The sequence below is a fragment of the Folsomia candida genome, unplaced genomic scaffold (genome assembly GCF_002217175.1).
Source record: "Folsomia candida strain VU population unplaced genomic scaffold, ASM221717v1 Fcan01_Sc001, whole genome shotgun sequence".
Taxonomy (NCBI): Eukaryota; Metazoa; Arthropoda; class Collembola; order Entomobryomorpha; family Isotomidae; genus Folsomia; species Folsomia candida.
This window is the reverse complement of record NW_019091193.1, coordinates 17319674-17336144: the sequence shown is the minus strand read 5'-3', so window position 1 is coordinate 17336144 and position 16471 is coordinate 17319674. Positions and strand designations below refer to the sequence as shown.

Genomic DNA, 16471 nt, shown 5'->3' with positions numbered 1-16471 from the left:
TCCGGAATTTGATGATTATTGAAAATGCCAATAATTTTAGTTTTAGTTCAATCAAATACACGAACAACTTTCAAAAGCATACAAACCATCTTGAACTACAATACAAACTGCCGGATCGTGCGTGTGAACCATTAGATTTCTTTGAGAATTTAGATCATATTATTACTGAAACTATACATGCAATTTTGCTAGATAATTATATATGTATGTATATCCATATTCGCATTTATTTAGTGCATGAAATCACCTTACAGAGAATAATGTTCATATAACAGGTAAATTTGGAAAAACGTATTCCGCTTTAGCATTCCAATTTGATATATTTTTAATTGATAAGACTAGACATCGTCCATTGAACATACATTCATATAGAAGGTTTAACTCCATAAGAACGCATAAGCCACATTGAGGGTCAGACTGACCAATGCGACGACAGAGATCCGTTTTCGACTCCTCCCACCCATCGCCATCCAATCAAAAAATTCTTTTAATTAAATATTATTTATTATAAATTTTTTAGTTTTCGGAGTTCAACTTTATCAAAAATGCAGTAAATTGTAAAGGTTGGACGCCAAAATCGAAACAAGTTTATATTTGTGATTGTTTCACAAGCTCAAAAAAAGTGAGAGGTTATATAGTGAGAAAGTTGGGAGGGGTCGAAAACGGATCCCTGGCGTCGAATTGGTCAGTTTTGATCTCAATGTGGCTTATGCGTTCTTATGGAGTTAAGCCTTCTAGGTCTCCTTTAGGAGGCTTATCCACTTTTCTCTGGACATCGTCCAGAAACAAAAATCAAACTATTTAATATCTGTCCATCTATGTTTCATTTAAATTGAACTGAAATCGACCGAAAATTAATGAAAAGCCATATGGTTACTTAACAATCGGTGAGTAGTAAATTTCGAACCAACATGGGTCAAATCGTTCAATAACATAAGTAGATACGTACCATTATAAAGAATAATTTAGAATTTATAAGAGTACGTATACATTTATAGAGTATTTATAATGTATAATACTATTGTATGTCAGACGTATTTTTGTTCGGAAAGACCTGAAAAAGAACACCAAGTCTATGGTTCAAGAATATCGGAATAAAATGTGTGCTCAACGAATGTTCAACCGAGCACCACAAAAGTTATTTGGAATGCCACCGGTGCCCTATATTTTTGACAGATATATGAGCGTGACATATGAGCACATTTGTAGGAAAGCATTATTATCACCGACATCCGAATTAGGTGATTTACTCAACCTCCTGCAAAGTTACAATGGATCACACGCCTCGACTTTCTGTGTTGTTATCCTGAACCCCAAAGAAAGCTACTTTTCCTTTTCACTTTTCCCATCAACTGAGAATGAATTATCGACAGATACACTTCACGTCGGAAGTTTTTAGAGAGGTGGTGGGAACACAAGTTCTGTTTTGACTAGGTATTAGAATGCCAATCGGGTCCGCCCGAATTGACCTAATTATATTTAGAACGCGAGCGAACCATTGCATTCTATTCTAGTATTATCAAGCAAGGTGTCCAACATACCCGAACCAACCTTCGTCTCATAATTGAAATTGGCTAGTCTACCATGGAGCAAAGTAGATATTAGTCTGATGCACCTCCACTGATACGAGACGTATTATGCAGCCAATATCTAGTTATTTGTTTGCAAATTGCCGTCTAAATAGTTGCCTTTGTCGGTTAATGTTGTACCCTCATTATGCCTGTTTCAGGTCAAGATTGTCACGAACGTTGTTTCAAATGTTCTATAATAATTGATGCTAATAGTCAATTCGGAAACCTCTGATCTTTCCCAACAACTTTTCCTTTCTATTTGTTTGTGCATGCATAGAAAAGGTATTTTGCATTCAAATTCAAACTTTTTTTGCTGGCGAGATTTCATCAGCTACACTGAACCCTAAATGAATAGTGTTGAAAATTATCTAACCAAATTTATGTGGGTTTTCAGTTATTTTATTTTTATTCTCTGGAATTAAAGCTCGTTTACATTAATCCGTTAAATTTTGAAACACCAAAGATATCGAACCTTCATTTCCATGTCAAAATTCAGTCATAACCTATGCATGTTTGTACATCTGTATATGTATTCAATGTCCATGTAATTTGAACTGCATGTTCAAATCAATCCACCAGACAGGATTCTCTTTGTTGTACATAAAAAGTCATCCATGTTCGTGTTAACGTAGGATTAGGTGACTCATCGTCACAGGTCTAAAAATCTGAACATATTTACGCATTTCTCCGTTCTGGGAATTTATTTTTAAATTCCATCAGATCCATTTGTAGACCAGATCAGTACCAATTTATTAAAAATATGTACTCTAGATTTTGACAAGTTTTGAAGGAGGAGACCCAAAAAGAGTGAACACCTTCAGAAAAATTTGATCTCCTCCTTCAAAACTTGTCAAAATCTAGAGTACATATTTTTAATAAATTGGTACTGATCTGGCCTACAAATGGATCTGATGGAATTTAAAAATAAATTCCCAGAACGGAGAAATGCGTAAAAATGTTAAGATTTTTAGACCTGTGACGATGAGTCACCTAATCCTACGTTAACTCGACGGAATGATCATTCATCTGTGTACTTGAGTGTATGTATGTACCTGCAAATCCTGCTACTCAATAGTATATCAGGGCCAACTAAATCTGCCTTGCTTTAGTTTTTGCAAGGTGCAGAAAGGTATGCAGGTGGACGAAGGTAATCCCATTCGAAAGGCAGCTCAATCTCCCCAAAGCAAAACTAAGTTGGTCTGAGTTCGTCAGTATCAATCAGGTTGCATTTCAGTTGCAATCTCTTCCTCAAACTCTCCAAAAAAGTGACCAACTCGCAGTCGAATTAGGACTTTCTCCAGCCACACCGGTAAGCTAATTTCTCACTATTTTTAAATTGGCTTAAAAGTGACTGGGATGGTTGACATCTTATAATTGATTAATATTCGCATGATAAATAATCAAGATATTTAATTTTGATTTAATGCTAATTGATCTACCTTTATAAGTAATCCCATATTGCTTATTAGATATGTATTTTAGACACGTGTCAATTCGCGTTCAATTTTTGTGTGCCCTTGTCAAAAATTATTGCATACAATAGGCAAATTAGTAAATAAGACGATCTAAAATTTTGTGACGATTGGTGAATGACAGGAAAGAAAAGCAGAAAGCAATTCCCGATTAAACTATTGTCTCATGAAAAATATTTAAACTAATGTCACACATAAATCCAACTTCCAACAGAAGAAGCAACCTTACCAAACCCTGATAATTGATCTTGACTATTTGCATTTATCATTATTGCTTGATTCTTATAATTACGTAGCATAGTATAATATGCATACACATGGCATTCTACAATATTCAACCTTTGACTTGACATTGACTTTCCATTTAGTGAAATCCTACGAACCTCAATGATAATTAACTGCATTATTTATGACCTGGGTCACTTATAATAAAGCATTTCCTTATACAACAGAAATGCAATGCTGAATTTAAATATTGATTCTAAAGAACCTGTATTCAGTCATTCGAGTCAGTCGTCGGCCAGAGAGTGAGACGTGTGGAAATCATGCATTGTTTTCACTTTTCCCTGCAGGATTTAAAAATTACTTTGTCGAAAGCCCATTCATTCTGCTTTTATTTGGATAATTGTGCTGTGTGTCGTGCAAAAGTAAACAAGGTTTGCAATCCCTTCAACAGTCAAGGCAAATAAATATGTATGTACGTGGGCAACATGTAGCTATTAAATTCAATCAAGCATTCTTCTTATTGTTACGCCATGATAATCTCGTTCCATCATCTGCCCAAAATTAGGCATTAAGATGTGCAATAAATGCAATGGCCGTAAGAAAGTTTCACATATGCATTCCATCAAGTCAATCATCCAAGTAAAAAATCCAACAATAATTTATTTTATTTTGTAAACCTAGAATATTTGAATTTGTAGAAACTTATTCACAAAAATAAGTATTTATGCACACATTGAGACAAACTCAATTAGTTTTCCTTAATTAAAAATGCAAACCGACTGAACTGAGGATGAGTGTGCTGTTTAAACTTTTATATTTCGCCTATATTCTGGAGATATGTAGGTACCTCAGTTTCGCAGTGCAACAACCTTAAGCGTTGTTGTTCAGCAGTTTAAAATTTTGACCCATTAGCTACACTTTTTTAAGAATGTCTATTTCTCATCTGTTGAAGTGTAGGCGAGAATTGCATTTCCAGTTCCACACAATGTAAGATGCAGCGGATCACAAATTTTGACTAATGGCAGCAGCACAAAAAGTGTGCATGCATTGCACATCGTTTTCACCATCATATTCACAATCAAACCATTATTATCATTCCCAACAAAAAGGGTTTAAATTGTGTAACACTGCCATTTTACAAAGAAACATTGTTCAACAATGTGATTATCCCATGTATGTAAAATAGCACAAAATCTTTTACAGAAATAAATATACATATTAACTACAATCACAATAGTTGCTATAAAATGTCACCCACACCTTTATAATTTCTTCGCCATTATTGTTGATGTAATTATACGACTGATGAAGTTATGTATGTCTTCTCGATTAGCGATACATACACATCACAAACATATGTATGCAAGTTGTTTGCAACGAGGAGCAATCATCGAAATACACTAGATAACTAAAGTAGAATGGTGAGAACTAGCTGTAGTTCCCATGTTATCAAAATACATCTGATTGCATGGACTGGCCGAGATTGAAAGTGTCCTTCAAAATAGTTTAGATCACATTGACCCAATGCGATTTTAAACATAAATTCAAAACAGTTAAAATGAGATTCACATTTTCAGATGTCATATTTATAATAATATCATTTTATTTCTGTAGGTTTGGCAGATGCATTATTAAGAATTTCTATATTTATTGCGCAATTTTGGCAACTTTGAAAAACCACCTCGAATTTGTTGTTCTGTAAGGTATTTATTGAGACAAAGTTTTGTTAAAATTTAGAATAAAAATAGGTGTAAAAACAGTCGAATCATCGACCCGTAGTAAATACTTTATCCTGCGTTATTCATAAATGTATGTACAGCACTAGCTAATTTACCATTGTTTGCTGAATTTAAATATTTTTACCACAAGAATCACAAGAGTCGAATTATTTCATATGCCAAGACTGGGATAACATTTTACACGGCAAGAAGTTGAACAGACTTTTTAAAAGTAAAATAGTTGCATGATTTCATTGCATTTCTTAAAAACACTCTGCAAGCTTTGCATGCACTACTGTTCTTTCTGACTGAATGAATGACTCAAGTACAGTAATTAATAGAACTACACGGTTCAATCTGACTATAAGCGGACGGAATATTTGTTGGGTTGAAGTGGCTACAGCTTTTGTGACACATTTTAAATGATAAGAAGTTGAAGGTTAATATTCAATTGTATTGCAATTTAATGATTTGTGTGTGCTTGATTTTGCCCTGAGATAGTTCAGTTTGCTCTACGTCTCATGCCTATACTTGAAAACTAAGACTTGTCTGTCTGCCCTTCATCTTGCTTAGTTTGGAAGCAAAAAATGATTATGCATCCTGATTGTAAAACGACGTTCTGTCTGCTTCGTTAATCTGGTGCAAATACCTTGATTCGACCGTAACATTGTGTTTTTTGATACGACTCTATCTTAGCAAGCTATCGACCAGTCTCAATCATACTTATGTTATCTTGCAAAGTAGATGAATGTCTGCTAATTAAAAGTGCATAAGCTGGTTACTATTTATTTAATGACCGAACCTGAATCCCTACAAGTCGAACTAAACCGCAGTATAATTTGAGCCGATTATTTACATATTGGCTTGATTGATTAACCTTCCTTGGCGTAATAGATTTTAAATAATGAATCATTGACCTAGCTCTGCCTTATCTGGTTATTATGGTCGTCCAAGTGGGAAAATAAAATCAAATGGATTTGTACCCATAAACTTATACTACAAGATGGCCGTAACGATAATCTCATCAAAAGCATAAGTTCAATGAAAGGGGTTGTGAGATCTATGTAACTATGTAACTATGTAACTATGTGGCTCATCTGAGCATTGTGGGTTCCTTGCACCTAATTGAACATTGCAAATTTAAAGTTTGCAGTTTCCATTTTCAATTTCATTGCTCATGCAGCATGCTCATTCACGCTGTGCAGACGCTAAAATTGAAACTTATTCTGAAATCGTTGTAATAGTTGTTTGAGGTCATTGGAGAAGGGAATAAATGCATCGCCATTGGTGAGATTTACGCATATCTGCAGCAGAACATAATGCAGTTGCACTTGTTCAGCCTTACTAGCAAAATTCTTTTTTTGCGTGTGAATGAAACTGAATTTAACTTAAAGTAGGCCGACGTTAAATTCAAGTTCCTCTCAAGCAAACGCTACCATTTTTCATATTTTTGTAAATATTTTCCTGAATATGCCGTTCCATATGTATACGATATACTTTAAAATAATTCTAGTGGAATCTTTTCTGAAATTTAGGCGAAGATATTTTGCTACTACGATAAGATAAGTATTGTTGTGTTTATAATCATATTTGCTATACAAATAATTTTAAAGCCTTTCGTCGTATTAAGAACACTACCCGAGTCAGATATTAACTACAATGACACCAATGCATTGTATGCTCATTGTTCATCCGTAAAGAAACTTTGTCATAAGTAAGTACATAATCAACTTAAGACTGCCACTTTGATAGGAAAGAGAGCCAAATTCCGACAGATATGTAGGACGACAGCTTTTTACAACAAAAGCAATTTTTAGAAATATGAGGTGAGGGCCATCTTTTCGTTGAGTCGTGTTGTCGAGGGTCCAATTTCACGCAATTCTTTACACGAATCGAATAACGAGCTATCTAAATAAGAGCCGGTTGTTGTTTGGTTTTATCATGTAGTTTCTTGGTTTATACATATTATACGAAGAGAAGTACACTTTTTACCATAGAGCTTTTTACTCATGGTCGTGATTACTTATTGTACCAAAAAGAGTCGTTCGTCCAACAGATGCTATAATTTCGGGGATCAATAATTTTAATTTTGAAAGTACTATGAGCTCAAAACTCAATGTCTAATGACAGTAATTTGAGCCTCTTAAACTATATTTATACGATCTATTAATTTTATTTAACAAATATGTTATCCACAAAAACATTTAATTACATGGCATGTTTATCTGGAAATAATATGTTATACAATATATTAAACCAATCAATTTGTATGCCGAGTAAAGAGTCCACCTTGAAACAAAAATTATTATTGTAGCTCTCTCTCTCTGACTATCCTATGTCAAGGTTAAGGTCTAATAGTAACTCAATTTTATTATTTACCTATGTACAACTTTTTAACTCCAGTTTACTGTGGATGAAGTTCTAACCCTGCAGACTTATTACACCGCTTTGTAGCATTAATTTCACGACGTCACCGGTCAAAAAAATTTTTTCCTCCAAACTGGTCCAAAATAAAAGTCTAGCATGGGAATAGTATAGAAAAATTATTTTTAGCGTTCTATGACCCCTGGGTCATGAATTAAGGGCCCCTGAAGGGTCAAATAGCGTTCCCTGATAACCCCATGCAAATGGAGTATCAAATTAATCCCCTGGACCAGGGGAACCAGAAAAATATTTTTATAAATTTTTATGACCCTTGAGTCGTGAACTAGGAGCCCTTGAAGGGTTAAATATCATTCCCTCACAACTAAAGGCAAGTGGGGTATCAAATTAATCCCCTGGACAAGGGGAACCCAAAAAATATTTTTCTGGATTTTTTTGACCCTCAGGTCAAGAGTTAAGGGCCCCCGAAGGGTCAAAATAGTAACCATGGTAACCCCATGCAAGTGGGGTATCAAATTAATCCCCTGGCAAAGGGCAAGCATAAAAATATTTTCCTGAATTTTTTTGACCTATCGGGCAACAGTTAAGGGTCCCTGAAGGGTCAACATAGTAACCATGGTAACTAAGGTGAATGGGGTATCAAATTAATCCCCTGGACCAGGGGAATCAGAAAAATATTTTTTGGTTTTTGTGACGTATAGGTCAAGAGTTAAGGGCCCCTGAAGGGTCAAATAATAACTTATTGTATTTTACTAAACGGGACATTATTTTAAAGTTTTCAGTTTTGCAAGAATGTTAAGTAGAGAGGGGTAGGCATATTTTTGAAAATTTCGTACAAATTTAATGAATAATAATTCTTAACACTATGTACAAATCGGATTCACTATTTATAATATTTATTATGTATTGAATCCATTGAAGTTAAAATCTAGGTTGATTCTGGTGGGAAGGTTAATCTCCTCCTAGAAGTTGCACATTCTTCTTCAGGCAAGTCTTCTTCTTCCCCAGCCTGTGAGTATTCAATATCATTGTGTATTTGCATTCGGAATCTATCAACTACTTCGTCAACATCGTCAGGGTCCTCATCTTCGTCGTCAGACACATCATCTGCTGCTGTAATCTGTATATTATGTATAAGTTATGTATTTTTTTACTAATAGTTTACTGTCACCAAGAACTCACTCGAATGGGGTTGGCTGAAGCTACACGTGTTTGGAAGTCATCAAGGAAGTCATCAAAATGTCCATCATTTTTCCAATACTCGTCCTCCAATCTATTTACAATAATAATGTAGAAATTGCGAATTATTCCCATAATAGCGAATCTTGGTTTTACGAACCGGTGCACATGTTTGATGTGTTTCTGCCATTGTTCCTTTGTGTATGTTGTCATAATTCTCTCAGCCTCAGCTTGTGCAAACTCAGCGGTCCCCTGTGTGTTTGCAGCCCTAACTGCGTGCTTGATGTCTTTCCACACGTACTCAATTGGGTTCAAGTCGCTAAAAATAGTTATTACATGAATATTCTTATTACCGTTACCTATGATTACCAGTTCTTACCAGTTATATGGGGGTAATCTGGAAAATACGTAAATACAGTGTTTAAATAAATATTACAAATTATTAGTAAATTACCCATGAATAGAAAATAACTTTACCGGACAACAGTGTTTCCATATTTCAATGCCTCCTTATCCACAATGTAATATTCATTTCCGTTTTTAAGGTCTTGAACCATTTTCCATAATTCAGGTCGTCTCATTTGCTTTACAGGTTTTAGTTTCAGCTTTTCAGGGCCCTCTAAATTATCATTCAGCCAGTCGTATAGCTCTTGTTTTCGGGATGTAGATTTTGGGGCTTCCTTGGTGCTGTGATACGGAGCTGACAAATTTAAATAAATGAAATTCAAATTAAAATGGAATTTACAAATACAAATTATTGGATGATATTACCGTTATCAATAACAATTATGCATGGACCATAATTATCTTTTATCTTTTGATTAAGATCCTTCCACCAAGCCATGTAAGCGACACCGTTAACGTTTGCGTGGTAATCCATCTGGACTTTCTTCTTTGATACTGGATATACCTTCATAGCGCCAGGTACGAATCCATCCTCTCCACCTGTGAAGATAATTATTATTTTGAAATAATTTCCTATTTAATGTGGATAGTTGAACTGCACCTGCATGCATCACAATGATACGTGGTCCTCTAGAAATTTTCGGGTTTTGGAAGAAGTATAAAGCCGCTTCATGAAATGACTTTGGTGAATTAATAACCCAGCCTTTTCCAGTTCTAGCATAACTATCGACCCACGTTTCATCTGAATAAATATAATGCATTAATAATTATATTAAATTAAATTAAAACATTTTTGATATTTAATCAGCCAAACCTGTGTAGACAACACATTTTGGGTTCTCGGACTGACGATTTTTAATCATTACGGACAGATATTCATATCGCTTCTGCACGATGTCTGATCTCATGAGGATAACTGCTCGCTTATCAACAGTTTTGAATCTAAATCCTAATTGCTTAATGAGTTTTCTTAACGTCCACTTGGAACATTTGAACGCTGTAAGAGTTTCTCCTCGGGCTATCCGACCATCTTCTTCTTCCTTGACTTCCTCCATCAGTTTTGTGTATACGTTATGCATTGTTGGTGCTTGATTATTAGCATAGAATTGATGAATGATTCGTTTAACGTGCTCAGTTCGGAAGTCGTCAAACTGATCCATCACTGGCGTTGGTCTAATACGTTTCTTACCAGGTGTTTTTATACTATTCGTTTTGTAATTCTCCATTGTCTGATAAACTGTTCTCTCTCCAATTCCTAGAATCTGGCTAGTTTTGGTGACAGAGTTTCCTGTTAGTATTTCACACTGTACCTGGTTACTGTCAAAGAATACTTTGGCGTTGACAATTAACTTTTGAGCTGTCGCCTGTAGTGAAACACCAAGTAGTTGGAATGGGAGTTTAGTATTTGGTTGTTTACAGTCGTTTTTCGCTTTCGGTGTTGCTTTCTCAATTTCAAAGGCTAATTGTTGCATAGGAAAACTCGTAGGACTGCACCTCGAAAGACTAAGGTAAGGTTTGGTTCCATCATTCCGTCTAGGAACATCAGATAAAGGAATTCGCATTTCACCTTCCCCCAATACCTGTTCTTTAGCTCTGAGAAGGGAATAGAAATATCCACACTCAGAATCCGGACAAGGAGGACCAACAATTAGGACATCTTGAATGAACTCGTTTATAAGGTTCATCTTTTCGTCGTTTATGGGGGTTGGGAGATAGCCTACCGTGTCACTGCCGGGTGGAACATTTTGGATTAGTGAAAAAGATTGAACTGCTTGATGAAATTGCCCTTGATTGTGTCCGAAGTGAAGTAAAATTATGCAGTACGTCAATGACTCGGCAGGTAAGATTCCTTCGAGATGGTCACTAGTAATCTGGCTGTCAGAAAACAACATATCTGGTGCAACTTGTTTCGATCCGAGGACAAAGTAGAAATTTTTTATTTTGCGTTGCGTAGTTTGTTTCTCTTGTATGATTGAGAAGATCTTGTTCTGGAAAGATGCGTACATTACTTGGTGGATAGTCATCCCGCCCACAAGGATTATTTCAACGAATCCGTTAAGTGAATTAGTTTTTGGAGGACGAGCGCCTTTTGGGCAAATACGAACATGTTCAATAAACGAAATCTGGTTATCATCATTCTTGGTTGCAAATTCGTTCAAAATCATCCTACATCCCCCTTTGTAAGGGGCCGTTGGGTAAATGTCTGTTCCCACACATGTATCTTCACCTTCTGTACTCTTGGATGCATACTCTGTATTTGAAGTGTCCATTGGTGATTAACCGCCAGGAGCTGACCCTTCCCCTAACTCTTCACGTTGTCCACAGTGCCCACGTTCATCATCTCCATCACCATCCTCCTGTATTGATCAGAACAAAAACGTACATGAGCTTGTTACTACAATAACAATTTCACGATGTCCCCCACAACATCCGCGGTCGCTGCTATTTATAAATATGTTGCAATATTTCTCACAAGTGCGTCTGCATTGGTGTCCATTTCATCCACATTTGAGCATGGCATGACGAGGGAATTCATGTCAGACTGTTTTTGCTAAAAGTGATAAACTTGTATGAAATGCGTCTGTGCTCTCAGACAATAAATCGATGAATCTGAGCTAGCATTAATAGTGCAAAAATATAATCTTACATCGATATGCGGTGGATTTACATTAGTTTCTGGATCCACCGTGTAGCAGCTCCCTAGCCAAATATTTTGCAGAATACTTATCCACTTTGACTCCTGAGCTTGGCCTTCCCAGATGGCACGAGCAGTTGTTAGTGTTCCTGCTGAAGTTTTATCGTACACCGTTTCATGTGCAAAATGCAAAGTTAAACTGGGATAAAATCCTGCTGGGTAGAAATATAAGAAGGATGTATAGGACCCTCCAATTTGACTTTCGAAATATTTTTTGGCACTCATTGCGGCCGCAAAAAGTGGGAACAGATCTTTTCGATGTAATTGCACAGTAGTTAGAAGTGCCTCGTCTGCCTCTGATGGTAGAACCCCTAGCAAATAATCGACGTCATGTTTGCGGCATGCTGCATCTGTGAATAATATCAACACAAAAATTATAAAATTAATTTTCACAAATTTGACTTGGTTAGTGCATGAGCATAAATTGGGCAACAATTACCAATAGCATTTATTGGGCCACCGAGATCATCCTGCTTCTCAATATCGGTGGCAGGCCCGCAATATCTTAATTAATACCAATAATAAAATTATGTTAATAAAGAATCATTTCATAAAGATTCCAATCGCAACTTCAAAAATAAAAAAACTCATCCAAAATAACCAATTACCTATATCCAGGGAGATTGAAAGGTAATCCGCTTGGCGCCTTTTTAACTTTAGCTTTCTCCAAGGAAAGTATAATACCACGTAGGCGTCGGAGAGATCCAGGATGGAAAAATGCATCTTGACGAAGATGAAAGCAAGATGGCAATTTACCTTCGTTGGTAGGAATAAACGTGTGCTTTCTGGCAAAGAAGGCTGAATGCAGGAGACTTGTGTAGTTGAACCTGATGCATGATATTTGGTTGCACAGAATTAGAACTGTGCATGCAGAAGGAAGAGGAGTAGTGCCTTGAATAGCTTTAGTTACTGCTTGCTTGGTGGTACAGTTCTTCGTTTCAGCCGCTATATTACAATAAGTGTCACTAATTTTTTCCTGAGTTAAGTCGGATAGTTTATTGGATGGAAATGTGTGGTTGGCGTTTGAAATTGTGATGTTATTTAGTAGATAACGGCTGGCATCCACGAAACTTTTAAAATAAAAAGTTACATAGCTTTCACTTCCCCATATCCGTATCTTTTTATTTTCATACTCTACTTCTTCAATTTTGATAGTGTCACTGAAGAACATAACAGTTTCATTAATTTCCATACACATCGTTTGATTACATATCAGAAATCCACTGCAATTGGATGGTAATGTCTCCTTGAACCAGATAACCAATCCACCCAGGTCATCCGTCTCATCACACACAACTTTAACCTGTTTATCTATTTCTATTTTATCGACATTCGCGCAACTTTTACCACAAACACAATGAACTATATATAACACATACAGTGTTCCATAAATTAAGTTATGCAACGTCATCTTCAATTTTAAAAATTAATAATTGAGCGGATACCAGTAAGTACAAACTCCAAAACTTAAATTTCAAAATGTCGACTGGAGAAGCCAGCAAGGATAAGGGGTCTCCCATCACCTCATATATTTATAATGCATCAGTTTTTAGGGGATATTCATCACCCCAACCATTAACCCAATCCTTCCCCAAACAAGATGGTGCATAAAGATATGTATATGAGAAAGGGACCAGTTTATACAAACATAAGTATGCTGCCTGAGACAGGATATGAAGCCTGGTTACCATGGTTACTATGTTGACCCTTCAGGGACCCTTAACTGTTGCCCGATAGGTCAAAAAAATTCAGGAAAATATTTTTATGCTTGCCCTTTGCCAGGGGATTAATTTGATACCCCACTTGCATGGGGTTACCATGGTTACTATTTTGACCCTTCGGGGGCCCTTAACTCTTGACCTGAGGGTCAAAAAAATCCAGAAAAATATTTTTTGGGTTCCCCTTGTCCAGGGGATTAATTTGATACCCCACTTGCCTTTAGTTGTGAGGGAATGATATTTAACCCTTCAAGGGCTCCTAGTTCACGACTCAAGGGTCATAAAAATTTATAAAAATATTTTTCTGGTTCCCCTGGTCCAGGGGATTAATTTGATACCCCATTTGCATGGGGTTATCAGGGAACGCTATTTGACCCTTCAGGGGCCCTTAATTCATGACCCAGGGGTCATAGAACGCTAAAAATAATTTTTCTATACTATTCCCATGCTAGACTTTTATTTTGGACCAGTTTGGAGGAAAAAATTTTTTTGACCGGTGACGTCGTGAAATTAATGCTACAAAGCGGTGTAATAAGTCTGCAGGGTTAGAACTTCATCCACAGTACGTGTTATTGAGTTTGATGCAATAAGATTACATAATAGAAATTTAGTACCAACTAAGCACTCAAATTTTGGAGTAAATAATCTTTGCTTGCACAGTATGCATATATTTTTAGTAAGTATCAACAAATGATTTTTTTCTTGGCAATTAAGCACTTCAATTAGCATTAAAATATTAAAATGTGTAGTCCACAAACATTAAAGAAACTGCAAAGTCATAACTTTAGTCCAACAGAAAAGTCAGCCACTCATCAGACCAAAGCAAGCATTTGTTTTTCTATATTTGGACAATCAAAATTCAGAAAGTCATGAACACACAGTTCAAATGATGATTGAATTAGTAAATAGTCTACGAACGAGCTAAAGCACATTTGGCTACGTTTCAGCTATTCATATCTCATTGATTTTATTTGCCATATAATCCTTGGATTGGAATAGTATCGACCAACAAAGTCAAAATACCTCTCAACGTTGTAGTTGTCAATATTGTTTCAAATTGCAATAATAATTACGTTAGGAATAGGAAAATCGAAAACACGGAGAAAACATGATAAATTGTTAGGAGAGAACATCGAGAACTTACTGGTGCTATACATTTACATGCACTTGTATGTATGTATGGAAAATCTAGTGGTATTCAAATTTGTCACGATTTCCTGCATACTTTTTTTGTCTAATGAAAGTCAGGTCATGTCTCTCAAGGTATTAATGTTATACATGCTCACTACTTGTCATGTCATGTCCGGTTTTTGTTGTAGACTTATTTAAAAAAAACATAAGAAATTGCATTGCTAATATACATTTGCCTTTCTTGACTTCCGGGTGCTTTTCGGTCAACAATCATAATGCCAAGTTCACTGTCCTGTTCTGTACGAAATATATTCCTAAATTGCAAAACCGTCCTTAATGTTTGGACATTATTGATAATCATCTAGTATTAAGGACTATTTTGTGCTTTGCATACAATTCCTGCGCCACAAAGAAGAATATGTAAAGTTCAGACCAATTTGCGTCCAAAAACTGAGAATGTCTTTCATCCAACCCGCCTGATACCGTGTTAAAATGTAACATATAACATGAAATTTATCGGGGGAGTGACATTTGAGATTTGTTACTAGACTTTCTTCACATACTTAGTGCGCACTTTGTTCCTAGACATACTTTAGTTGGTCGAGTAGGTGTGTGGTAACGTAAATAGTTATGACGAAAAGTGTTGATCTGTTTGTTACCGGTTGTGACATTCATGCAAATATAATAGTTGGCAATAAAAGTTTACTCTTGCTTTCAATGCTAGAGATACATGAATACTTATATTCGAATTACTTGAATCTGCAATGCTCAGACTGAACCTTAAGCAATGAATGCATTCACGACTGTTCTAGTTTTCAATAATTTGAATCTCTAATATGTGTTTAGAAATTTCGTGGAATTTATTAAAGTTGAGAAATGGTTAGAAGCAATAATTGCGTCGCTGCTCTATATTTGTAGTTGGACTTGCTACTGCGCTAACAAGTGCATGTGTGTACCAGCAAGTAATTTCAACATAAATCAACTTTTCTTGTGTCACATTTCATAGAGACGAACGTCAACCAAGCGACTAGATCACAATCATGATGAAAATGCGTCTTGTTCTTGTTGTGGGGATGGTGGCCTTGATCTGCCTCTCCTCCCCCTCCGTGAAGGCCGAGGATCCCAAGGCAGAGCCCGAAGCAGCCGCTGAACCAGAGCCTGCAGCCGAACCAGAATCCACCCACGACGCCAAGCACGCAGGATCCTCAAAGAGCGAGACAAAAGGTAACGTATTACACTAATAATTTTGATTATTACAAAAAAACGAAGGTTGATGTCTGACCCTTTTTTAAATACGATTTTAGCTGCATCAAAAAATCCAGCGTCGATGCCTTCAGCAGCCTTCAGCGTTCCTGCCATCCTCTCATTGACACTGGTGGCCAAGTTCATTTTGTAACTTGAAGATTAGATTATCAGAGTATTACCAGACAGACGCTTGTCATCAGTCTGAGCTGACAAACTTAAATTATCACAGCATACAACATATATCAATGTAAATAAATGTGGCATAGGTTACAAGCATTTATATTCATTATTTTGCATTGAAATCCAACACGCCATGGCTCGTGGGTGACATAAAATTCTTGATATGAGCAAGTCAATTGTACTTATCAGTTGTTTTTAATTACCTTGATTGGAAACGTTGTCAAATTTGAAAGAAAAATTCCATAAATGCAGAACTGGAACTACCTTAAAAGTATTGTACGAAGCAGTGCCGTAATATTTCATTGTGTGTAGTGTGTAAATAGTTGCGAGTTTTAAGAAATAAAGTCATACATAACAACAAATAGGTCAGTCTTACTTAATAAATTGATTTTGATTTAAAAAATAATGCTCTGATGTCATTGCGTTTCTCCATGTCATGCATAGTAAGTAACTGAATTTCAATAATTTATCCGTATTCAGAAGTACATATACGTTATCAAAAGGAAGTTATCAATTATTTCGATATTCATATTTTTATGCATCGTCATTA

At 36.0% G+C, this 16471-nt stretch overlaps 1 protein-coding gene and 1 long non-coding RNA gene across 4 annotated transcripts; one reads left to right on the top strand and one right to left on the bottom strand.

Annotated features, from left to right (window-relative positions):
• The first annotated feature begins 2725 nt into the window (after positions 1-2725).
• On the top strand, positions 2726-16327 carry LOC118434010. Its single transcript, XR_004833711.1, has 3 exons — positions 2726-2880; positions 15503-15720; positions 15801-16327. It is a non-coding gene; the product is annotated as an uncharacterized LOC118434010 (long non-coding RNA).
• On the bottom strand, positions 8032-13395 carry LOC118434002. Of its 3 annotated transcripts, XM_035846610.1 has the most exons (9): positions 11600-13395; positions 11426-11503; positions 9767-11309; positions 9554-9694; positions 9319-9492; positions 9025-9247; positions 8927-8944; positions 8551-8866; positions 8032-8488 (listed from the first exon to the last, which is right to left on the bottom strand). In XM_035846610.1, exons 3-9 carry the CDS (start codon positions 11220-11222, stop codon positions 8297-8299), a joined length of 2520 nt encoding a protein of 839 aa, XP_035702503.1. In that variant the 5' UTR covers positions 11223-11309; positions 11426-11503; positions 11600-13395; the 3' UTR covers positions 8032-8296. The 3 variants fall into 3 exon arrangements, with proteins under 3 accessions (XP_035702503.1, XP_035702511.1, XP_035702500.1); XM_035846618.1 differs by having other exon boundaries at positions 8551-8641; positions 8708-8866; positions 9767-13395; XM_035846607.1 differs by having other exon boundaries at positions 11426-13395.
• Positions 16328-16471: the final 144 nt, after the last annotated feature.